At 44.7% G+C, this 25,896-nt stretch overlaps 1 protein-coding gene across 2 annotated transcripts in view; it reads right to left on the minus strand.

Moving 5' to 3' along the window:
• Positions 1-135: 135 nt before the first annotated feature.
• NINJ2 (ninjurin 2) overlaps positions 136-25,896 on the minus strand; it is a 47,356-nt gene continuing 21,595 nt past the window's right edge. For both annotated transcript variants that reach the window (XM_032190567.1, XM_032190575.1), the window contains 3 exons: positions 2,979-3,210; positions 2,071-2,255; positions 136-1,195 (listed from right to left, as the gene is read on the minus strand). In XM_032190567.1, coding sequence (XP_032046458.1) covers positions 2,092-2,255; positions 2,979-3,210 — 396 coding nt within the window. In that variant the 3' untranslated portion in view covers positions 136-1,195; positions 2,071-2,091. The remainder of the gene's footprint in view (positions 1,196-2,070; positions 2,256-2,978; positions 3,211-25,896) is intronic.

A 25,896-nucleotide genomic window follows, 5' to 3' on the forward strand; every position in this document is an offset into this window, starting at 1 on the left:
TTATCATATAATATTTTTTGAAGTGTCAGTCACTCCTGGTAGCTCCTGAAGATGGGTATGTGGAAATTTCCATGTCAGTTCTTTCCCAGTGGTGGTAAGAGCATGCAAAATGAAACAGCCAGATTGATTCTGCCATACAAAGGAAAAAAAATCATTTAATAATCAGAAAAGCATATCATTATTTAAATAGGATTAAGCCAGGCTACTAAAATAACCATTTTAGCATGATTACGTAATTACAAAATTTAGGATCCAACATTTGTACTCTTTCAACAAAAAATCTGAAAATTCAAAGACATTTTATAAGGAAAAATGTTGCAGTACAAGAGAGTTCCCAATATTGTTAATGTGAAGATTAGATATTTGAAAACATATATGTTAGTGATAACACCTTATATGATGGTGATTTATTTATAAAGTAATACACTATTCATTTGTCATTTCCCATCGTGGCAATTAAGCCTAGGATGCCTCATTAGGTATAATGTTTTTCTCCTACCTATTGTCAGGCTGCTCAGACAGCATTCCTGATGGGTCCCTGGCAATGACATCAGATCATAATATTTTCTGTCATTGTTACTTTCCCAATGCCGGAAATATATGATTGTTTTCATAACTGTTTCTCATTTAATTTTATTTTTAAACAACTAGGAAAATAGTTGAACTCTTTTTAGCCATGCTGACATACACACACTTCCCTATCCTCCCATGAGAACCATTTTTTTTTAGTTTGAGAAATCCGTTCCTACATTTGGGAGGTAAACTATTAGACAGCACTGCTTTAAATATAGCAAATTATGCCTGAGCCAAAAAGCTGGACATTTTATGTTTATTTATCCTACAAAGTAAATTGTCCGGTCTTCTCTACAAAATGAGCCAATGCTGGATATGTGAAGCAGGCAGCTAAAATACAAGATGAGATTTACAGAAGTACGCTTTGAAATCGTGTACCTGCTGCTGTTCCTGCAGCTTTCTCTAGAAATCACTGCAAAGTTTCCTCTAGTTTCAGATAGCAGTGGAAGCTGTCACCCTTGCAGAACTGTGTGAACGTCACAGCAAGGGGCTGCCATGTCAGGAAGCGCGGACAGGTTCTGAAAGTTTCACCCAGTTCTCTCCATTCATTGACGGGGTCCTGCCGAGGTGGTGCAAACAAAGAGGGGAGCTTCCATCCACCTCCAGGCACGTGGCTCAGGTCCTGTGGGACAAACAGAAACACTGTAAGGTCGGGGCAGGCCCCTCCATGCCACACTGGCAGGGGGGCACACAGAATGGAGCAGGTCACTCGGCACCACGGCCACCGCTGTGTGTGGGGGCTGCAGCTCCTCAGCACTCCCACCCCACTAGGCCCCAAGGCAGCGGTGTTTTATGCAGGATTTGGGCCTTCATGGTGAGTCGCAAACACTTTCTCCCTCATTGTGTCATGCGTCTATCAAGTTTTCTTGCTGGCTGTTGCCCCAGTTTATTCCTTCTAAGCTGTGTTTACACATGGCATGACAAGTAAGCAAGACGTTCAAACTTTGCTACTTGACCTAAAGGACTTTTGACCTAAGAAGATGCCATTCCTTCATCTGACCTGACTTCTGAACCCAAGTGTTTGGTTGAACTCATTCACAAGGCTCTCTCCTGAAAATAAGAGTTAGCTTCTTAAAATGGTCCCCGCCAAACCACACTGATCATGGTTAAGAGCCCCTTTCCCCACTGCCTCCCAAGCGCCTTCCCTTTTTTCTACTCAGATAATGCTGCATCTTCGGATATCTCCCAGAACGAGCCCGGTTGTCTTTCCCAAATTTAGCTCTAGATCACAACTGCTATAAGTATCTAGCATGAGATCCACAGTCTTCTGAAACTCCATCAGCCGGGGTGTTTGGTGTTCTCACTTTACAGACCAAGCAAGGAAATCCTCCTTCTCCCATTGAACAAGGAAATTGTTCAATGACCCTGGGTGCCTGCAGGACAACAGCATGCCTCTGGGAAGGTTTTGTGTGTCCATGCAGCATTGCCTTCCACCTTTCAATGATGCTGAGAGCCCCTCCAGGGGCTGGCAGTGATGGGGACACACCCCTTTCTTACCTGGTTCCATTGCCCCTTGACTTAATAAGGTCGAAAATTCCTGGTAGGGTAGAGGCCTGTCTTCTGCACCCCAAAGGCTGTGATGAAGATGTTGATGATGACTGTGATGAAGATGAGAGCCGTGGCAGCATTGTTGAGTATATTCAGGCGGGGTTGCTTTGCAACGTCATTCAGGTTCAGGCGAGCTGTGTGATTTGGTGCAAAAACAAAACGTGATTTGTGTCTTGACTTCAAGTCCCCCAGCCCCTGCACACCTTCCCTGCTTGGTAAACATCTGTCATGGCCCTGGACACAGCAGCCACAGAGCTGGGGGAATAGTCCCAGGAGCTTTACAGTGGCCACAGCCTTTCCTACAACAAGGTAGGAGGACAGAGCAGGGGAAAACCATCTTCCTTTTATGTAACCTGTCTCTTTTTGCCATGTAAATGCCATGGCCCTACAATGGCCAACCCAAAGCAGCCGAGTCACTGCTGCATGCTGGCCAGGCACGAGACACCCACTGCATGGCCATGGGATGTGCCAAGGTAAGGCTGGGTGATGCAGGGGACAAGGCTGGAAACATCCTGCTGTGGTTGGGCCTCAGGACTTTCTGTGGCCTCAGATCCCATATCCCCTATAAGAAAGCACGTAGGATATACAGGAAAAGTTAGCATTCTGCTCACTTTTAATAGTGGGCACATGTTGGAGACTCAATGCAAGAACTCCCATGACAGATGGAGCACTGGGCAAGCCTATCTGAAACACTGGTGTTAACATACTGTCTATGTGGCAGTAGAACTGTGGGATTGGTTAAATGTGAGGATAATGAAGAGTTAATGAATGAATAGCTTGGGGAAAGGGGCTTCTCCCTCCCACCCCTTTGCCAGCAGCACCGTGCAAGGGCATGCACATCTCGACAGCCACCTTACCGCTGATGATGAGGAGAATCCCGATCACCACCTGGAAGAAGAGGGAGATGCTGATGAGCACGATGAGGGTGATGTAGTACTGGAAGGAAGCCCCCTGCTCCAGCACCGCTTTGAGCTGGGTGACGTTCGCCATGAACAGCGCCACGTCCAGCATGCTCTCCGCCACGCTCTTCTTCGTCGCGTAGTGGTTGATGTTCATCGGGCCGCTCATCCGGAGGTGAGGATTCGTGCCCTGGGGAGGAGAGAGAAACCACACGAACTGGTACAATTCCTAAGCCAACAGGACCCTCTATTCTGCCTTGACATGGGGTTTATCTAGAAAGCCTGGGAAAGTTACAGCTTCATGTTTTAAACCTGGTGAGAGCACCCAAATTTCTCTCAGTCGTCTCATGGTGTTAATAGGCACAAAACACAAGCAGTGATCAAGATCTCAGCAAGGCTAGAAAAACACTGGGAATTTGTGTGGAAAACAAGCTTGTCCAGAGATAAAATAGCATAGATTACCCAGAGACAGGGATTTTACAAGCAATATTAAATTCTCTTCCTTCAGGGCACAGACAAGCTTCAAACTTCAGGGGGCTTAAAGAGAGATCTTCTTTTCCAGTCGGGTGTTCAAAGGGCTGTCAGTGGCTGGGCTTTGGATCTTCTCTGAATGCTTGTTCCTAGCTACTAGCTTAGACAAAATACTAGAGCAGATGTGACAATCCATGTTTTTTTTTGTCTGTTTCTGAAACCCATTTCTTCAAAACATCAGGCACCAAAATGCTTGGAGACAAGGGGTGGGATTCATCACAACTAACCTGAACTAACCATTCAGGTATGGTTTTTGTCAGCGGAGAGAAACAGGTATTTACAAGGGATAGGTCGTCTGGTTGCTTTTAACGTAATTACAAGGTGTAGGTCATTTGACTGCTTTTAGCCATCCACTTTTTCTCTATCACCCTTAAGTAAGCTCCTCTATCAGCTGCATTGCCCCAGATGATGAAAGGACAACGAGATGGATGAGACAAGTGTTTTCAGCTCACTCAGAGTGCCATCAGCTGATAAACAAACAAACAAACAAACAAACAAAACAGCAAAGGCAACAATAACAAAAGGTTTGAATATATCTTCAGCAAGCTATGATCATTGTCAAAAAGAAATAAAAAAAATCAATAACAACAATATGCCAATGTAGCAGACAGGCTTCAGTTCTGGATAATCAGCCTCCTGTCAGCTGTTAGTGAGTGAGGGTTGGCAGCCTTGCCCTCAGTGCTGATGGACGACCCTATAAATCTGGAGAAAAGGGCCAGGTGTGGTTCTGAAGGGCCTCTTTTGTTCAGAGTGGCAGAAGAGATGTCTCCAGGCGTGTACTGGAAGTAGGGCTGTGCCTTTGTCGAGTGGTGAGTGCTCCTTTGGTCCATTTGTCTCTGATAAAGCACAAAATGTAATCTTTTCCTCCAGGCAGAGCACTAGAGAAAAATGATGGCTAGTGCTCCGTGCTGCTGTCTCTGGTCTCCTTGTGTGTCCCTGGGCAACGCTGGCTTTTCCTGTGCTGAGCAGAGCCAGCGAACCTGGGGGAGCCTTGTGCCGGGTTTGTCATTGCGATAGGGACCAGGTTTCAGAGGGGGCTTGTGGCTATGCCAGATACTGCCCTTGTGTGAGGAAAGATGTGCAGGAAGGGCTGTGTCCTGTTGGAATGAGTGATGAAGTGTGGTCACCTATGAAGGGGCCAGCTTTGGGAGTAGAAATGTGCTTTTGGGGATTTTTTTTTTTTTTTTTGATAGTTTCAAGCACATAATTCTTGTGGTTTCTAATCCTGAAGCAGCTGTGGTTAAGAGGCTCTTTTGCAGAGCCTGTATTTCTTGCTGTGGAAATCAGAAGGTAAAGGATGCTGGAAGGAGATAAAAGTAGAAGAGTGGGGAGCCTGTAAAAACTTTAAGGCAGTGGGGGGGCAGGGGTTCAGGGCTTTTTAACATTGCTGTCTGATGTCTGGGGCAACAGAAAAGAGGTATCATGTCTGGGAAAAGGAGGCCAGCAAAAGGTCTGACTGTGGGGATAATCTTAAAATCCTAGATTTAGGTATGACCTGCTCTTAGCTGACTTACAAGTATATGAGCCTGTCACAACAGAGTGACGCCCACGCCCAGTAATGCCAGGTTTGAGATTTGGTCTCTTTTAGCATGTTTTCATCCTCATCTCTGAGGTCTGCCTTCTGCCCAGCAGCGCTACAATGCTGGGCATTGACAATTTATCTCTGTGTAATGATGAGTTAAGGATGCCAGAACAAGGACTCTGTACAAACCAGACAAAGCTTTTGTCAAACAAGTGACTGGCACAAGGAGGCTGAGACATCTGTTCCCAGCAGCTTATGTGGAGACAAATAAGGCAAGTCAGTCCTTTTTGAATAAAATCTCTTCCTCCTCCTGAGCTGCCAGCTCCTTTACCTGTAGCGAGAATTGGGGCAGAGTTGCAATGTGCTGAGCTGTGTCACAGATGAACAGGCTATGGAAGTAGTTTTCATGTGGTCTTTTCTCATATGAGTGAGCATAATGGCATGCACCTCTGTTCAGGAGATGATACAGCAGGCAGAAAAAGCTGCTGCTCTCCTATGTGGAGCTGCTGGATCTGGGAAATCCTTGCACTGAGCAGTTTTTTTTTAAAAAAAAAAAAAAAAAAAAAAAAAAAAAAACACAAAAAAACACTTGATTCCTGTTATGAGGTTCTGTTGGCCCTGACTTGGTAGATCAACAAAGGTGGCCAAAAGGTTACTAGATAGTGAAAGCTGGGCGCCAGGCTGATGTGAAGGCAGCTAAGCAATCAACCAGTCTGCAGAAGTGCTTACACTGCAGAAGTCCTATTGATTGCAGCTAAAGTTAGAGCAATCCAGCTCCTCTATGGATTCTGCCCTTACCGAGTGCTCTGTCTGGCCCAGCAGCCACAAATGCAGACCTGGAGTGTCCGATAGCATGAGGCTTAAGCAGAGCAGCAGTCTTCAGAGAGCTGGTGTTTCAATTGCTGTGGGAGGATGGCATTGGTGGGGTGCCAGTGCTGTAGCTGGCACCAGCTAACCACTGCATCTGTGGGCAAGGGTAAGAAAGCTGTGACTGCCTCTCCTGTTTTATTCCTGGGCTGCTGCTGTGTGTGCAAAGCTCTCGAAATGGGACCGATGCTGCTCTTGCTTTGCCTCAAAGTTCAGTCCTCTGATGGCTGTGGTCCAGGAGCTGATTCATGAGCCGCTTGTGTTTCCCGCAGCAGGATTGCCCAGGGAGCTGCAGGGGGTTATGTGGGATCGCTGGGGAGCTTGTGATTCCCTTTTGGCAAGCAGAGACCTAAGGCAAGCCACAGGACGTACCTGAAGGCTTATTAATGTGCCTTAGGTCATCAGGGCAGAGCTGGTGTCTTTCTAGTCGTGTTGAAAGTGTGCCCTCCTGGGAGTGGGGATCACTGCAGTATCTTCTGGATGTCTTGGCTTTCTGTATGAGACAGCTGTATTCCCCTACAGAGCCTGGGCAAGCCTCAGTCTGACCTCAGGCAAATCATTTTTGTTTTCTCTTGTGTAAATGTGGCACAGTCACGCAGATCACTGAAGGGGCTGAGTGAGGCACCCAGCGATGTTTTATAACAGGCTCTATTTTTACTCCAAGCACTCCCCTACAGACACGTGCGCTAATACTTAGCTTCCAACTTCTACTTTTATTTTTATCTTTTTTAGGAATTGGTTTACAAAGGAGGAGCAGAATATCACCACAAGTGTGTGGGGCCTACCACTTTTTGCATGGGGAGCTGTCAGGCAGCAGGGCCTGTGAAGCCTGGCTCTGGCACCAGAGGGCATGCTGGCCTACACAGCTGCCCGGCGCCGCTTTGCTAACTAAATCTACCTGAAAACTTTCCACTGAAATTAGTTTTCAAGGAAATTCTTTGCTTTTTATTATTTATTTTCCTTCAAGAAATAGCTACCTTATTATGAAAACCTTTGGAGAAGGTTCACCTACACTTTTTTTTTTTTTCCAAAGCTTGCAGTTCTGCTGCAGGGGGTGAGGGGCTGGAACATTTTTTTAAAGCTGTTTGGAAAAATTCTGCAAAACTTATGGTTGCTCTTGTATTTTTCGAGGGGAAGGAGGGGGGGGGGGAACACAGAGCAGATCTAATTGCAAAACCTGTGGGTTTTGTGACCCTCTCCTTGGGGGAGGAGAGGCTGAAAGAGACAGTGGGACGGGGTGAGGTTGAGAAGTATGTGGATGATAATCCTCTTCGTGGGAGCGCTCTGGCAGAGGGGCTGTCTGAGGAGCAGCTATATTACCGGCCATCCTTTCCAAGGGAAATGCTGGAGGGTGCCAAAGCAAACAGAGGCGTGAAGGCAGGCCCTGCACGCAGAGGGGTAGGTGTAGGCTCGCACTGCGGGGATGGCAGCTGATAAACAGCCGCACACAGGCGAGCACACACAGGCATGCACCGGGCATCAGGCACCAGGGAAAACCCAGGGTGTTTTTCCACAGTATTTGCCAGTTGGCAGCTGCAGAAGTACTTTGTAAACATCAGCTGCTGAAGGTTAAAGCACACAGAAACTCATCATTTTGCGAGGCAGGAGAGGAGCACTGTTTCCCTTCTGCATGCAGGAGGCAGAGATGGAAAGCCCTGCTCTAAGTCAATGCTTGTGTGTGCACGGTTATTAGCTGCTCTGCTTTTCCAGCTCAGTTCCTGCAGCTCCAAATCACTTTGGGATGAAGGGAGCCAATTTTAATATTTTTTGGCATACATGCCACGTCTGGGCACTTGGCAGTGTTGGTGGCAGCATGGGGAGCAGCAGAGATGGCCAGACTCCTGCCCCCCAGCAGGTTGTACCTTTGTATGTCTGTCTGCAGAGGAGGGACATGCAGAGAGCACTCTGGTCAATACCAACTGTCTTGCAGACCCTGTGAGATCAGGACTGGTTATCTCCTATTTAGCCTGGCAGCAAGCACCCTGGCTGTGTTCCACAAGCAGAAGTTAGAGCAAACCCTGCCACGGCTGCTGCAGGCAAAACGAGAGCTGAGCGTTCAGGGCCAGTCCCCCTCCTCGGCCTCTGCAGGGTCTGTCAGCTCGTCCAGTTGTGCTTAGGGTTTTTTTGTTTTTAATATAGCAATCTGTTCTGCTTGCTGGGAGTCCTGTCCAGAGCCAAATGGTTGTGTTGCCTTTGATTTGCATTGGATGAACCCCAGAAAATAAGTCAGGGATGCTTTCCTTGTATCTCAGGCTCTGCCCCTATGCAGGAGTGGTTCTGATCAAGACCTTTCTGATCTTTCTCTGAGATGCCCCCACATTTCTGTGACAGGGCACTGCTCAGTGTAAAACTGACCCCAGTGGTTTTAGATGAGCTTTCTTCAACCAAAAGTAGCTTCCAGTGCAGAGGGCCGGTGCCTCTTCAGAAGTGGAAACCCAGGCAAATGGCCAGCACAGATCCTGTTTGCTTGGTAAGCACCGTTCATGTTCTCCAGTCTCACTGAACTCTCCACTCGCTTTACCCACCTTCTGTATCTCATCTCACACCCACGTGCAAACCCGGTGAGCTTTCTTAGGCAGAGATGTCACCACAGTGCAGCACCTACGGTGCTGGGACCTCACCCTTGAGCCAGCGGGTCTCTAGGTGGGACACTAATACGGGTAAAGGGGTGAGCATGAAGTGCTGTGAGACTGTCAGCAGAGCCTCCTGGATTTACCCAGCTGAAAGGCTGGCCTCGTGTTCTCACTGTGGCTCAGAAATGAGGCCATGTAGGAGGCTAACAGGGAAACCTACATAGAGCTAAAGGACTGGAAGTGAGTGGTGAGGTCCCCTGGCCGTGGCTGGCAGCAGAGGTGAGGAGCGGGGCGAGTCAGGAGGCCGCAGAGCCCCACGAGATGAGTGCCTCTCCTTGCTCTTGCCCTGCGGCTGACACGGCAGCAGGCTCTGCTTCCCGGCTGGCTGCGGCACTTGCAGCCTGCAGAGACCTGCTTGTCGCATCAGGCATGCGTGCGCCGCGCTCCCCTTCTCCCTCTCCCCAGCTCTGCTCATCCTGCAGGACCTGCTCTGCCCCCATCTGCCTCCTTCTCTCCTCCTCCTTCTGTCTTCTCCGTGGTTTTCTCAACCTGTGCCTCTCTCCTTGCCTTTCTCTCACACATTTTTCAGCTCCTTTTTCCTTCACTCAGGTTGCTTCTCCTTTTTCGCCCTGCCCTCCCCTTGGCACACTGCGCTGCTCTACGGCAAGTTCCTTGAATCTGTTCACTCTCGGATGCTGCACACGGCTTCCCGTGCTACAGGGCAGCATAAATTATGTATTGCACAAATAACTGTCTTACCAAATCTATATTAAACCCCCTCGTTAAGCGTATTTATGATACTGAATTGAAGGGATCCAGGAAATGACTGGCAGGCTGCAGAGCTGAGCTGGAATAGAAGGCAGTGTTTCTTTTCCAGGTAAACTGGACTGAGGAAGAGGCAGGAAGGGCAACGACACTGTGGATGAAGGCTCCTTCACCAGCTCAGGAGCAAGTAGTGGGCTTGGGGGCACACGTATTTCTTGGCACTAACAGCTAGGATGTGCTGATGTGTGATCCCTGGCTGCTGAACAGGAGCAACTGGGTGTGGGCGTGCGGCAGAGGGGGGACACCTCTTTGAATGCACAGAGCTGGGAGTGCACTTGAAAGGATTAGCAGGAGCAATTATTTCCAAAGCCAGGATATAGATGCTGGAGCCTGTTCAAGTCACTTGTGTTTAGCACCCAGAGCAGACTTATCCTGGTGACTTGGGGGGTGGGGAGAAGAAAGTAAGTGGAGGCTAAAAACAGCTTTATGGGGGGAGAAAAAATTAAAAGTAGGTTAGCAGAGAAAATGAGTTTATAAAAAATGGAAGAGCAGCCGGGAGGCACAACAGTAACCGCTGCATTGTGCTTACAAAGCTAAACATGTTAAGATGAATCCCCGAGCTGGGTGGCTTATGGCACAAAATATTAAGAAAAGCTGGTTCTGATCTCAGGCTGCAGCCAGATCCAAAGAGCAGATAAGTTTATATTGATCATCTTAATTCAAAACACTCCTAGGGCAAGGTCCTAAATCAGAACATCTTTCAACTCTAAGGGTGTCTGCATTCGCTGCTGAGGGTCAGGTTGATTTCTGTAACTGTGGGAGGATGGTGAGAGCTGTGCAGGGTCGGACCAAAGTGCTAGCTCCCCTCTGACTGTGGCTGGTAACAGATGCCTCAGGTAAAACTCTTAGGATGGGGCAAGCATATAGCAAAGATCCTTTGTGGTCTGGTGACCTGCAACTCAATACAGAGCTACCCCAGCCCTGGGCTCATGTTGGCTTCCATGTGAGGAAGCCCAAGGTTAACTTGTGTGTTGTCCTTTGCTATGAGGCTTAGGTCATTTTACATGCTCTCCCTGGATCTTCATTTTCCTGTCTATAAAATAATGAGATGGCTCACACAGGGCATGTCTGGAGAGAGACATGGCTACAGATTACTGTAGAAGCATGATATGTGCCCGTGTTTGGGTGTGTAATACACATGGGCTGGATTCATCAGGTAAGCCAGTGAAGTTTTTGAAACTAGGTGATTTTTTTTATTCTCAGAGAGCTTTACTTAGTGTTTTTGCAGACAAACCTCCCTTTAAGCCACTCTGGGGTTCAGGTTCATCTGCAGGTTTTGACAGGTACATGCCCCCGGTCACCCTCTGAGAGCTCAGGGCTCCCCAGGGAAAGGGAGCTGTGACAGTCTGGCTGGAAGGAGAGGAGAATCTAAGGGTTTCAGGAGAGGCAGAGCTGATGAAATCATCCATAAAGAGTGCAACTCAGGGGTTTTGGTGCCTCCATTATTTATAAGTTTATCTGCAGTGCATTTTTCCAGCTTCACGTGCTAACACAACAGCCTTGTCCTGTGGGTCTGTGTCTGTCTGCTATTGCACCAGCAGCTCCAAACATACCCTGCTGATTTGGTCTCACCTAGATGTTTGCTGTTCTTTCTTCACGTTCTGCCAGGCTTAGTTTCCTTCTCTGCCAGGAAATTGAACCAATCTCTTGATCTAAAAGGGTTAAATCTACAGATTTTTGTTCAGAACAGGCACACTCAGTTGTGTGCCAGCTGAGGCCTTGTGCCATCAGGAGGAAGGGGAAAAATAAAGGTGCTGCTGCCAATCTAAGCATTCATAAGCCCTTAATCCTAATTGCTTGTATGTGTTTTGTTTTCCTTCAGGGCTGGCCAAACTAGGTAGTGAATGTGGAAACTCGTGAGCCAGTAGCTGGGTTACAGGGAAAGATGTGTGTAGTCAGCAATGGTCAGTGAAGTATGCAGAGCAGCATCTCAAGTCTGTGCTAGGCTGCTTGGGAATGTCACACGTAGAAACAACATCATCTGTCTCCGGGAAGACTTTTAAACACATTAGGGGTGTTCTACCAAGTGGCTGTGTCTTTTTAACGTAAGACAATGCCAAGTGATGCATGGCTGTGGCTGTTCGGCTTCAATTAGTGTTAACACCCTTCCATTAAACCCTGGCAGGCAGGGCTGCACCTTGCTTGGGAGTGTGCTGTGCCAGGAAAGGCTGCTGCTGCCTTGCCAGGGCTGGGGTGACCTGGGGCAGGCGCAGGGTGCTGTGCTCGAAAGGTGCTCTGAGGGGTGAGAGGGAGCACCTCTGAGTGCTGTAGAGCACATCCATGGCTTGTATCTCCAAGCCTGGCTGAGGAACTGCCGTGCTTGTTTGCTTTGTGCCTGGTGTTGCTTTGTGTGGGGCCAGTGCATTAGCATTTCTGCTTGTGGCTTGGTTGTTGTCCAGCTGAGGCTATTGCTCTCCTTCTTGGATTGATTGTGGCGAGTCAGTTAGCTGCATTCTAGAGGGTTTCAATGCTGCTGTTGCTAAAATGGAGAGAAATGGGATCGTGTGAGTCAAGTCAGTTCCAGGAGCTCGTGAGGCCTCAGCCTGGCCCTGAGCTGTTGTACAATATCTGTCTTGGATTCTCAGTAAAAATAAGTTTCACATCTCATGTTAAGAGCTTTTTGGTACAAGAAAATCCTTCCTCTTCTGCATATGTACAGTAACTAACACCATGGGGCTCTGGTCTCCCTGTGGGCACTCCACGAGTCTAACTGCTCTCAGTCAGAGCCTGTTATCCTAACTCTATCAGATTTTAAGTGTTCTGAAGTTAAACTTCATGATGGATTTGACAGTTAGCTTGTGCAGACTGTACACGTGTGATTATTATCCATAGATGTTAGGTAAAGTTATGTGACTCTGAACCACCAGGAAAATCCAGATGGGCTCAATGTGAGTTTTATGCTAGAACCTGTACTCTGGCCATGTGTGAGGGAAACCTGAAGCAGACAGATCCCTGAAGTGGAATGGCCTTGCATCAAAAGGCATCAGTGTGTAAAGCTGGAATTATGAGAGCAGTCTATTAAGCTAAAAACAGGTAATCCTTTAATTAGGGGAATTGCTGGGTGAGACACATTAATGTTTAAAACAAAGTGCCTTTGCAGGGTGAGTTCATTCCTTCAGTCTTGGTTCCTCTCCCAGCAATTTCCACAGACTTCCTGGTGTACATAAACCTGACAGTCTTCACTAAATCACTGGGAGAGCCTTCTCCCCAATTCCTGCTGAGTTGCTCACCCTCTTCTCCCTGCATAGCCCTGTGGAGTATGCTCTGGGTGTCTTCCCCTCTTCTAGAGCCTTCCAGTGGCTGAGGGAAGAGGAGCAGGGCGAACGGGCAGCCCTTCTCCCACGCCTTCCCCAAATGGAGAAGTGTCCCAGCCATGCCCTTTTTACTGAAGTATGCAACTTAGTCTCTTTCCAGTAAATTGGAAGAAACAGAGCCATGCAATTGTGCCATCTGCTACAATTAACGTTTGGAAGTTTATTCTGGGGAGAAAAAAGGCCCTGTACAGATCCATCTACCCACAGGACAAGTGCTCTTGTGGAAAGGCAGCAGTGGGCCCTGTGGGATATCCTCATACCCCATGCAGGGCCCTGGAGGCAGCTCCTTAGTAGGCTGACCCTGGCAATGAGAGAGGGTGATGGGACAGGAGGCAGGCAGAAGATTGCAAGAGTGGTTTTAAAATCTTAGTGTGGATTTTCACAAACTACATAAATCCAGTAGGATCTCAATGTTGTGCAGAGGGTTCAAGCCCTGTAATTAAGCCCCTCTAAAGGCTCACTTCTCATGGAGAACCTGGCATCCTGGGCAAGGCGTTATCACTAGAGGGCACTGGGAACTAGGATGTGGGGACACAGCTAACCAGGTCACCGTGGAGCCCTTCCTTTGTGAGGAACAGATGAAAGACCCAACACATTGTCCTCCTGGGCACCCAGGGCTTTGTAAAGACAATCTGAGATTAGTGCTTCTGATATCATTTTGCTTTATAAGGGTTTACCAGTCTGAGGCATCTGAGTTGGGAAGCTTTGACTATATTGTTAATAATTGAGAGCGGGGCCAGCTCTATGGCGTAGGACAAACAGTAAAGTCCAGGGAGGGGATTTAAGGTGGTAATAGAGTAAATGACTTTCCTTAATTAGAAATATTAAGTTTGGCTTACCCTTCTCTTCCTGGAGTAATTTCAAGGGTGGGGTCATCCTGCTGTTTGGGTTTATAGCTTGCTATGTTGACAGAAGGATTCATAGGATGGAGTTGTTTTTCTTTTTCTTTCCATCCTTCAGTGCAGCTTGATGGTGCTGTAAAAGCTAGCCGTGCTAAAGTCAGGGCAGTGATATAGTGTGCTGTAAAAATGGCCATTGGTAAATCAGTAATACTGCACATAAATTGGGAATCGCAGCTGGGCAGAGATCAGAACTGAAACAGCCAGTGGCCAGTAACTTCTCCCACTTCTGAAAAATGGTACTGGGACTTTCCTATCCAACTTGCACTGAGTTCATCAAAAGTTAAACAATAAAATGCTTATCTTCGGCCATTTCAGATGAACTTCACAACTTTAAATTATTCTCCATCAGTGTGGCTCTGAAAGCATCCCCCTTGAAGTAAGATCAGACAAAGTGGTAAAACTGAGTGCCAGGATCAGTTTTTTTTTTTTTTTTTTGCTTTTTTTTTGCTTTTTTTTTTTTTTTTTAATATTAGGTAGTATGGCTGTTCTACTTGGCAAACTGCATTAAGTAGATAATAGTAAACTACTTGGGTGATCACCAGGACACTGGCATAACTGACACAAACCCAACATCTTGGATTTCAACCATCAGGTGCTGCCGTGAGCAAGGCAAAGTCATGTGTTTAAAGGGAAGTCAAAGTGAGAGGAATAAGGAAAGAGCTTGATAAAATGGATAAAGGCCCTCAGGAACTGGAAAAGGAAGTGACCCCTGTCTTTCCTTTTCACATGGGAGCTGTTCGGTGCAGGCCTCTGAGACTGAGCAGGGAGTAAGGTGGTGAAGAGGGGGATTTTCGTCCCCCTCTGCTCCAGCTGTGCCATCACAGCTGCTTCCTGCTGGGCATGGCCTTGAGGAGTTCAGAGGCTCACCTTTGAAATCTCTAGGTCCCGTGTCACAGCAGCCAGCCCCTTTTCCATCAGCAAGTCTCCCTAAAAGCTGTGATCTGACTTCAGTACTTACTGGGAAGAGGGTGGCAGGAGAGAGACGGATTAGACGAGAACCGAGATAACCAGCAGGTGGTGCTCCTTTGTAAACGTGAGGGTTGCTCCATCGCTAAGATGGTAGCAAGAATTTTTGCAGTGCCATTAATTACCCAATGCTCGCATTTCTTTTCCAGTGCATTATGAATTTGGATACAATGATGACTAAAATGGGTTATATGCTATCTAGATAGAGCTCTAGGTGAGGAGGTATTGCAAAATATCACTGTATAATCTGGAAACTTCTTTGACCAGCTGCAATGTAGGTATTGGAATAAGGGCAAATAATTCAAGAAAGCCCTAATCATTTGGGCTTCAAAAATGCCTCATGTAACTCATTTAAGATACGGTGCCAGATGGAATCCATAGAAAAACAAATATGTAGCAACTGTAGAGTTTCTCTCTCTTTCTCCCCTCTATCAATCTATTTCAGAATTCATCTTGTGCTTTTTCTGTTGTATTAAAATAACAAACAAGCGCCTGGAAGATTGTAGTAATGTGTACAGCAAAGCTCAGAAGGGGTGCTCTGTAAAAAGTGCTACTTCAGAAGATGGTCATGCATGTAAAACTAGATTTTATTAAATTTGATTTGTTTTTTAATGGTTCATGTAGCCTCTTTTTTTTTTTTTTCTTGATATCTAATATTAACCACCTAACTGGCACATGTTCTCCCAATAATATTTCTCTTCAGGTAAAACTGCCTGTCCTGCTTTAATACTATATGCTATGATTTTTCAATAGCAACCTGCCAGAGTCTTAAGTTTCTCTTCCCTGCAGCACAGAAAGGAAGCTGCAGTAGACTGGGACAAGCATTATGTTTTGGGCCCAGTTCTTCATACAGCTGTTGCTGTTCAGCTTTAGGTAAAAGCAACACTAAAGGTCAAATTATCTAATGTTTTAGAAATAAAACTGTCCTTGACCTAAATCCCGTGCAACTCTTGCGCAGACTGCAAGCAATGATAGACTTCGTCCAGCTTAGTTTCCAAAGCAATGATTCAGAACAATCCTGCTCTGAAGCAAGTGTTCCCACATGGTTTTAAATGGTGAATGCCTACCTGGTCTCAAATCCAGCAAGAGCAGGAACATACCCTGTTAGTTTTTACCCCAACATATAGTGAACAAAAATTTGAGACAGGAAAATGAAGGGAACAGTATCTCAAAACAGAGTGTTCAAGCATCCCAGAGAATGGGGTTTTATGCTTTCAAAAGCAGTGAGGGCTTTCTAGATGACTGAATAGAAATGTGCTGGCCTTCACAGGCTGCTGAGAAAGCTCATGTGGCTGAAGTTGTGCTTGTGAGAGTGCTCTATGGATAGGCATGCATGGGGAGGAAGATCAGTTGGCAGGTACCTGCCAACATGTCCTGGATGGGTCAATCCCAGCACATCAGACCTTATTGCTGTTGCCCATCTGGTCCAACATAGTCTGTATCAGACTCATGGAAGCAAAAACTGAATTATGATTCTTCCACTTCAAAATTAATAGTGGTCTCTCCTATCCATTCAGTTAAGTGCTATACCTTTTAATGAGCCTAGCAGGGCTGGAACTTCTAGTATAACCGGTGGGAAATCCTCAGCCACAATACATGGCTTAGGTAGCTGTTCCAGGCAACAGGATAGCAAAATGCTGGTATCTGAAAATTATACCGTCTGAGGTCTTTATTTTCATCCACCTTCTTTCAAGTGACTACTAGAAACTCTGAGATTCATTGTGACACTCTAGATATCAGCGTAAAGTGTTTTGCGTCAAGAAAGCCAAAGCAACGTTTAAGCAAATGGCTGTGGAATGGTCTTTTGGCTGCAGCCAGCTTCAGAGAAAGACCTGTCTGGCATGTACCTGCTTTGATGGCCAGCTGTGCTTGTATTGAAAGTGGTGGGGAAGAAAGCTTCCACTGACCTCCCTGGGGGAAACAGGAGCAGGCACTCAGTGGGCAGTGCTGGAGCATGGTTTTCTGTCCAAGGGCACTGATTAATAGTTCCTATTGGCTTTGGATTTGGCACATACTGAGCACTTCTGCAAGTCAGGTGGGGTTTATGTGTATTTGAGGCAATCTTCCCTTGTATAAGTAATTAGATAAGGTGCATTTAATTAGGCTGTAGAAATTAAGAAATTCAGAACCCAATTCAGCTGAAGTTGTGCCTGCTTTCACAGCCAAAACAATGCATTTGAAACAGTTTATTGCAAATAAATCTGAGATTCCCTGTTAAATATCCATGCTTACAACAGAACTGTCATTTGGGGATGAGTGTCTCAGTATGGGGGTTGGATGGAACAAGACTGCAGTTGAACAAAACTAGGACTTTAACTTAGTCTCTGGACAAACCTGGTAGTTATGGGAAGTTTAGTGATGTCGAATATTAAAGTAGCAACTATTGATGCTCAAAACTGAAAGAAATTGTCATTGCTGACAAGCTGAGAGAATTCGTAACTTAGTGTGGAGTGTGAGAAGAAAAACAAATCGTGTCCAGGAAGAACTTCAGCAATGGTCACTGTCTCTAGCTGTGCTGTCTGCTCATACGGTACTTGCACTTTTGAATCTTGCATTATCTTATCACTGACGTACTCGAGGGTTTGGCAGGTGATTCATGTACACTGATTCACATTTCATCCTGGGTGAAGCTTGCAGCAAAGGTATGATCTCCAGTGTCACATACAGGGCAGGGGGGATGGGACCTGTGAATCAGACTCTTCCCTGGCACAATTTTCTTCTCTGTGACTTGCAGACCTCTGATTTGCTCTGCTGCCTGTGAAGTTGGAATCGAGGTCACATTCTGGCAATTTACACGCCATAAGCTCTCACTTATCTGTGGGTGGTTATTCAGGTTATGGATTAACTAAGCAATCATTTAGCAAACCCAGCTTTCTGCTGCTTCCAGTCCAAATTGGTACGTGGGGCTGTGCAGACTTGGCTAGGCGCTCATTTAGGAATCCCCACAGCATGTTGTCTGCTGTGTTCCTCGGCTTTCTTTTCTCTTATACCCGCAGTCTTTGCTCTCACAACCGGGACGCAGTAATGCCCAGCTACAGCAAATTGTCAGCTATGACATTTACCTGGAAAAGCACAAACTGCTATTGGCAAATGGGTATTTTATTTTAATACACCCTTTATTTTGTGGGAAGCTTATCCAGATTAGGAAGTCCCAGCAACTTCTACCTTTTCAGTGTTACTTTTGATGCAAGAACTGTTGAGTGACTCTGCAGGAAGAGGAGATGGGCAGCAATAATTGCCTGTCAGCCCAAAGGCCCCCAAGACCAAACCCAACAAAGTCTGCCAGCACAGTCACTGGCTTTGAAACACCAGAAGGAGCTGGGCTGGGGCATCCTCTGGTTTCTTATTCACCAGGATGAGAGCCACAGACATCTGAAGGGACAGGAAGATCTGTATATCAAAAGCACCAGTTCTGGAGCTTATGTTCCTCATGCAAGGAGATCTTCAGAGAAGAGGCATTACTGCCCTGTTCTAAGCCCTTGGCTGGTGTGGGTGTTGGAGAGCTGCCATGGGACTTGTACATGAAGGCCTGGGGCCCCAGCCAGACTCCCAGCACTAATGGAACACGTAGTTGATTTTGTGGTGAAGTAAAAAAGATGCCTCCTGAAACCCTGTGAGTAAAGAAGGGTCTATTCCCTTAATGAGGCAGGACTTGCATGCACACAGTCCTGGAGCACTCCAGGATGATCTGCTACTTTCTCAAAGCCAACTCATGGTATCATTCTGGATGTTTACCTTCACAGTTAAAAAGTGCATTTATTGATGGAGTAAACACCTTCTCTCTGAAGAAACCAGTTTGGTTAGTCAGCCTGGGTGTTGACATGAGATGGAAGGAAACCATTAGAAGAAACTGCATAGTAGGTATGATAATTAGCCATGTGGTTGGTACCAGGCAGTAGAGGCTTATGTGGAGCCTAGGGAACATGGAGAGATAACTTTACCTTTCTAAGCAGGAGGGCATTGAGCTCTGCTTCCCTGCCTGGGAAGTAGGTCAAGAGGAAGTGCACTCAATTCATATTCATCTCATAATTATTTCACATACTGAAGAACAACATTTCTGTCAAGGGGAAAGATGCCTCTGTGGCCAGTCTTATGGAAGAACTCAATGTAACAGCATGCATATTTGACGCTTTCAGCATCAGCGCCCATCAGCATTGCCTTCCACATGAGCTCTCATTGCACTTCTGCTGTTAGTCCTGACCTTGCCAAGCTCCAGATGCACTCCAGTCACCACCAGTGTGAGAGTGCACCATCTCACTTTTGCCTACAGGACTCAAATCAAAGCATGATATGCTCTTGCTCCTGTTACTAAAGCCAGTTGTCATCTTTCACCATCACTGTTGGAGAAGCAAGTGGTCCTGACAGAAACACTTGTGTCAGGATGCGCATGTTGAACAGGAGACCACTTTAAAATGTTTCCTTTTGCTTCCTAAGTATTCTCTTTTCCCCACTTTAAGAAATATTTGCTTATTTTCATATGTAAGAGATAATAATGTAAGACAGAAAGGGCCTTTGGAGGCCATTTGGTCCAAACCTCTGCTCAAAGCTAGGCCAATTGTGAAATTACATTAGGTTGCTGAAGGTTATATCACTGAAGTATTAAATGGACAGACTGCCCAAAACCTCTGAGCAACCTGTTGTAATGTATGAGCACCATCAGTGTTGTTTCTTTCCTTAGAGGTTTTAAAGGTATGTTTTAAAAATGGATACTGAAGGTTAAGTAAGGACAAATCTGTATTAGTCTAGGTAGAGAACAAGTGTTATATAGTCATCTGCATTACCTGTTTTTTTTTTTTTTTTTTCAGAAGAGCCTTTCCCAGAAGTGGGGTGGGGAAACACACCAAAAAAAGTTTATATCCATTTATATCCCATGTAAAATTCCCCGTGACTTGAAGAAACATGTAAAGCAGCGATGGGGGAAAAAAAAAAAGTCAAGCAACAATGTGTTACAGAGAATGATGGCTCTAATTCAGCATTCAACTATAGAGAAATATAAACATAAGGCTAAGTACAGCCACTCAATTTGACAAATCTTCTAAGTTGAAAAACAATCTACATAGTATGTGAAATAATGATACCATTAAAAAGCACACTGCTTTCAAGCTGCAATGTATTATCTCTACATATGCTCCTTACAAATATTTCTTAAAACAGTGACCTATTTTTTTAAAGAGAATTGCCAATAACATAGGAGACAAACACGTTGCTGCACCAAATTGTATATGTTCCAGATCTCTTTCTGTAGTAAAATATTTAGTAGCTAGCTTCATTCTCTGCCCCAGTTAAACCAATTTTTTGATAAAAACTTTCTCTGTTTCATCATAACAGTGTAACTTTTTCCTCAGTTATTTCAGCATCATGCTCTTAAGATGACTAAGTTGACTTCAGTGGAGATAGGACACTATGGGTTTTAGTTGAATCTGAAAAGTGTAATCTAATCTCTAAATTACTGGTCTACTTGGCTGGCAAAAATTGAAGTCCGAAATTCCTGAATCTCTTTCTTATCCAAGATTATAAACATAAAAATGAGCTAATACAAGGTGGCTGCCTTGGTGGTGGTGGGGAAATATCCACTTTTTTTTTAATTCCTCCAATGGAATTACTGTCCCTGTAACACCCCATATAAAATACAAAACGCAGCCCTCGCAGCAGTTACATTGCCTGAAGTAGCATTATAACTGCAGACATGCCTGGGATGAATCAGTCTTTTCTTAAGAATGAGGATTGTCATTTTCCTTCCGACAGATCCCTGATCTGTGCATACACCAAAGCCCTGATTTCCCCTCAACATGTACTTAAATATTTCCTGCTGACAGCCATTCATACCAGTTTCCTGTTTTATTCTATTTTCTTCATGAATAGCGGTACTAAAATCAAGTAAGTAGCTATGATGTAGCAAAGTTTGTATAATGTCTATTAGGGGGGAACAATTGGGAACAATAGTCTCTCTTCCAGCTATTGCAGTAGGTTTCAATTAAGCGAAGAACAGAAAAGCTATTTGGGAGCTCATGGGTAAATACTCCTGTGTGTTATCACACTTATCCTCAAATACAATAAAAGAAAGTATACTAAGTATTATCTGGATATAGTTCATAGTCTTTATATTCATACCACATCTTAGCTACATCAATTTTCAGTAGTGAGTAAGACCCTAATCTCATAACCATTAGCTATTTCAGTCCTGTTGAACTTCTACAGTGTCATTAGGAATGCTTGCTCTTTGCTTCCCTATACTTCTCAAACAGCAGTGTTTAACAGGAAGGAAAAGCATCTAGTCAACTATGTTCATCTGTTCTTAGTTTTCTGGATATGCTACACATTTTGTTTTCTTCACCAATGTACTTAAAAGAAAAAAATCTGGTAAACTGATGTCATGCTTTAGTGTTTTTCCCCTGGGACTTGTCAATCTAACACAGTTCACTAAGAGCACGATCTAATCATCGTTACTGTTAACCATATTTCAGAAGCTTGTTCTTCATTAAGTACTCAGTATTTTATTGCATCTTTGAACTTCTAGTCTTTGTAATCTGATTTTCCTTGTAACTTTTCACTTCTCCAGAAATAATGCCTAACAGATTTCCAATAATTTTTGAGCTGAGTAGAGTTGGTTAATTCCCAGAAAAGAGACTGCCAGGGCAAGCCTGGCAGCAACTGCTAATGGCTAAATACTTAGACTAAATTAGAACAAGAACTGAACCCCAGCACATTCTGAAAGGACATTGAAAATCTTTTTTCCTTTGAGATGTTTAACTAAGAGTCTTTCATCATGCATGGTATTCATACCTGCCCAAAAAATCTAGCAAAGACACAAGATTTAATTTCTGTTCTGTCTACTATTTCTCTGTATAGCCAAGTTTTCCGTGTTTCTGAATGGGTTATTTCTCAAAGCAACCAGGAAAATGATGAATGAAAGTGACTGGGAAGAGAAACTTGAACTGATTTGGACAGGAAAATATGAATGGAAGGTGGAAATTATTCTAGAAAAGTTTACTAAAAACAATTTCATAATCATGAATAAGGACTGCTTTGGTTAAAGGCACCTTCTTATTAAGTGAGGAAGTGAAGGCAGCTATTAAAAAATATATCAAATAGATGGGGAAGAGGAGAAAGAGGAAGGAGGCAACAATTATGTAAATTAGAGACTGGGGAAACATAAAGAGAAGAGACTTGAGCAAGAACAAAAAAAATAAAATAAAACCTCTATCTCAGCCTAAGGACAGTAAGGCATTTTAAAGGATAACAGAAATAAAATAATTCCCAACAATACATAGCCTGCTTGCTAGCAGAAGATGGTGAAAGTCTTAACGATACAGGAAAGGCAGAAATATTCGGTAGTTCTCTTTTGTGTTTAGAAACAAGCCAGATGATGTAATCATGCCTCCTGGGGATGCAGAAGTACTTTCCAACCCTCCCAAGTAACTAAGAAAGATGTTAAACAGCAACCACAAAGATTTTTTCTTTAAAAAAAGCATGCCTAGATAGCACCAGTTATGCAGAAGAGAGTTTTGTGAGATGAGTGTCCTTCTCCTGCTAGCTTGTCATAAGTGTTTGTGCACTAAGGAACTTTGAGTCTACAGGAGAGTTAACTCAATTGTAGGGCAAGATAACCTGGGTAATTGCGATCCAGCTTGTTTGATAGTAGAGGCAAATCGTGTGAAAGTTTGATATTGTATTCAACTTGTACAGAAGGAAAAAGGATATACTGTATTGTGCCTAGTATAATGTGAGGCTTTTTTTTGGCTTTTTTATTTCAGAAAATATTAATCAGAAACATGCATTGCTTTATATGCTATCCTGCTTGAGCAGATTTATTGTCATCTACAGCTCTTTACTAGCTCCTGTAGAATGGTCTGGTGCCTGGGATTAGCTTGTGCTATAGCTGGATCTGGCATAGATCTTGAGCATTAGAGCTGGAACCATCCAAGCTAGGGTCAACCTGTTGACTGCTGCTGAAAGAGTTCTTTGCCTGTGTCATTTCTTGAGACCAAAGCTGGCTTAAAATAGAGGTACAAAAGACCATTGCAAGCCTGGAGAACAGAATATATGACAGGTAGCCTGTGATGAAAGGCAGGTGGGCCATGAGGCTATGCATGTGGCTAAGGGAGTATGTAAGGACTAAATTTTTTTTAACAAAAATCTGTTGATTTTATTTGTAGAGGTAGCAAAAGTAAGAGCAGATCATTTAACTTTGTGTGCCACAAGGTGAAACTAGCCTCAGTATATCCAATATGGTTAAGTCTCGATTCTAATCAACGTGGTCATATGGCAGGTAGTTTTGTCTGGCAAGTTTGCATTGATTTGACATAAAATAGTAAATAAAGGTAACTATAATCAGTTATAATCCATAACTATAATTGGGTCTTTTTTAAAGTCTAGATACAATACAAATGAAGTACAGTTTATGAGCATTAAGAACTACACAAATGGAAGGCAATAATCCTGAAATGGATTTAAGAATGCTAATGGAAAATAGAGCTGAACAGGAGCTTGATGTGGGGCATAGCAGCTCTACATTCATGACAGGAGCAGAGCTGTGTTTGTAAGATTAATTAGTTCAATACCAGAATAACTTGGGAAATAAGCTTTTTTGTAGCTGAGAAATCCAGAAAATCTGGACCGTGCACAGGCAAAGAGCCATAAAAATTATGAAAACACTACAAAAAAAAAAAAGCCTTCTAATAGGAAACTAAGAGAATCTTGATTCAGACTTATTAAGAAGCAGAATCTACCTTTAAAGCAACTGTGTATTATTTCTGGAGGAAACATCAAAAACCTATAGCAGAAAGCTGAATCTAGGTAAGTTTAAATTAGAAATGAAGAGAGTAATATAACTTGCCAAGAGACAAGGTAAAATCTCCACCTCTTGAAACCTTCAAATGAAGATGTGGCATATTACATGCTCTAGTCAAGTACCAGTTACTGGATTCAGTGCAGAAGAAGAAAATTAATATAGCATTAGCCTTACAGAGGAGGCAACCCTGCATTATTTAATGATCCCTAAAGACTCATGAGTATGTGTTGCTCTTCCTGAACTTCTGAAATGTATTTTTGTACACCGGCAAACTTCAGTCACCTTTGGTGCTAGCTAATATTGTGGTTATTCTATCAATCTATTACAATGGAGGTATAGTTAAGACTTAGTCAAGTATTTAGTCAAGTTATGTGTGTAACAGGCTTTGTTCAAGCAGCTCTGTGGGATCTGGATATTGACCCCAAAAAGTGGGAGTTTGAGATTCTAAAAACAAGGGTGCTCATAAAGATCTTGCCACATGATGATGGTAAATTACATCTGCTAGTACTGGATTATTTAAAAAAAATTAAAAAAAAAAAAAAAGCTATAGTTTATATATATAAGTATAGCGCATGCTTCGTTGGGTTAGAAACTGGCTGGATAGCCGGGCCCAAAGAGTCGTGGTGAATGGAGCCAAGTCCAGTTGGAGGCCAGTCACTAGTGATGTCCCCCAGGGCTCGGTGCTGGGGCCGGTCCTCTTTAATATCTTCATCGATGATCTGGACGAGGGCATCGAGTGCACCCTCAGTAAGTTCGCAGATGACACCAAGCTATGCGCATGTGTCGATCTGCTTGAGGGTAGGAAAGCTCTGCAGGAGGATCTGGATAGGCTGCACCGATGGGCTGAGGTCAACCGCATGAAGTTCAACAAGGCCAAGTGCCGGGTCCTGCACCTGGGGCGCAATAACCCCAAGCAGAGCTACAGGCTGGGAGAGGAATGGTTGGAGAGCTGCCAGGCAGAGAAGGACCTGGGAGTGATGGTTGATAGTCGGCTGAATATGAGCCAGCAGTGTGCTCAGGTGGCCAAGAAGGCCAACAGTATCCTGGCTTGTATCAGGAACAGTGTGACCAGCAGGGCTAGGGAGGTGATCGTCCCCCTGTACTCAGCTCTGGTGAGGCCGCACCTCGAGTACTGTGTTCAGTTTTGGGCCCCTCGCTACAAGAAGGACATGGAGGTGCTTGAGCGGGTGCAGAGAAGGGCGACGAAGCTGGTGAGGGGCCTGGAGAATAAGTCCTACGAGGAGCGGCTGAGGGAGCTGGGCTTGTTCAGCCTGGAGAAGAGGAGGCTCAGGGGCGACCTTATCGCTCTCTATAGGTACCTCAAGGGAGGCTGTAGTGAGGTGGGGGTTGGTCTGTTCTCCCACGTGCCTGGTGACAGGATGAGGGGGAATGGGCTTAAGTTGAGCCAGGGGAGTTTTAGGTTAGATGTTAGGAAGAACTTCTTCACTGAAAGGGTTGTGAGGCACTGGAACAGGCTGCCCAGGGAAGTGGTGGAGTCACCATCCCTGGAAGTCTTTAAAAGACGTTTAGATGTAGAGCTTAGGGATATGGTTTAGTGGGGACTGCTAGCGATAGGTCAGAGGTTGGACTCGATGATCTTGAGGTCTCTTCCAACCTAGAAATTCTGTGATTCTGTGAGTTTCCCTGTACTGACTTCCTGCCTGCTTTTGCGTAGCTTCCTGCCAGAGAACAGCACATGTTCTAAAATCTCTCCAGGATATTTGTATATCTTCCTCTCTATGAACAATCTAGCATGACCTGAAGAGGCAATAAACTGCAGAGTTCAATACAGTGAAGGTGGAGTATCATTCAGATCCAGTCATATCTTGACATCAAAAGTTTATTTTATGTAACAGATTCACCAAGATTTTAATGAAATCCCAGAGCCGTAGATGGTCAGTAGAGTTATGCAAGGCCTAAAATCTCTTGAGAAAGGCTGTGAAGCTGTACTAATACTACTGCAAGTGCACGACAAGCTGGCAGGCTCTTGAATCATCTGAAGGACCTTCCTGTTTTGACTTTTTCTGTAATGATGACGTTGACACCATGCAACACAGAACAGCATGTGAAGGTGTTTTGTCCAGCTCTTGGTGTCAGCAGTGTGTGGCCTTCTGTGCAGGATCTTTCAAGTGTATGAATAATCGGAAGCACCAGAGGGCTGTGTGTGTGGCTCCATGCACGTAATCATTTCTTGATCACTTGAAGATAGTGATGAATTATGAAGATCTGAATAGTTACAGAGGAGCCCACAGCATACTGTTACATGTGATGGGACATCTCTTTGTTGAGGGCAGACTTAAGCATATAAAATCTGTCTGGCTGCTAGGCTGCAGCTAATCCTGGCTTTCAGAACTATAGATTGCAAACATCTACAAACATATCTGCATATTTGGAAGTAATGTAAGAAGACAGCAGTCAGAGACATAGCTGATATCTGAGTTAAATGCTGAACCAAACATTCCTCTTCTTCACGCTTCTACATCCCGACTGTCTGAGACAATGTGTGAAGAGGTTAGCCTTTTGAGAATGGGTTAGAAAGAGGTGTTGATTCTTGGTATATACTGGAACAGCATGAGCACTAGCTG

The sequence above is a fragment of the Aythya fuligula genome, chromosome 1 (genome assembly GCF_009819795.1).
Source record: "Aythya fuligula isolate bAytFul2 chromosome 1, bAytFul2.pri, whole genome shotgun sequence".
NCBI lineage: Eukaryota > Metazoa > Chordata > Aves > Anseriformes > Anatidae > Aythya > Aythya fuligula.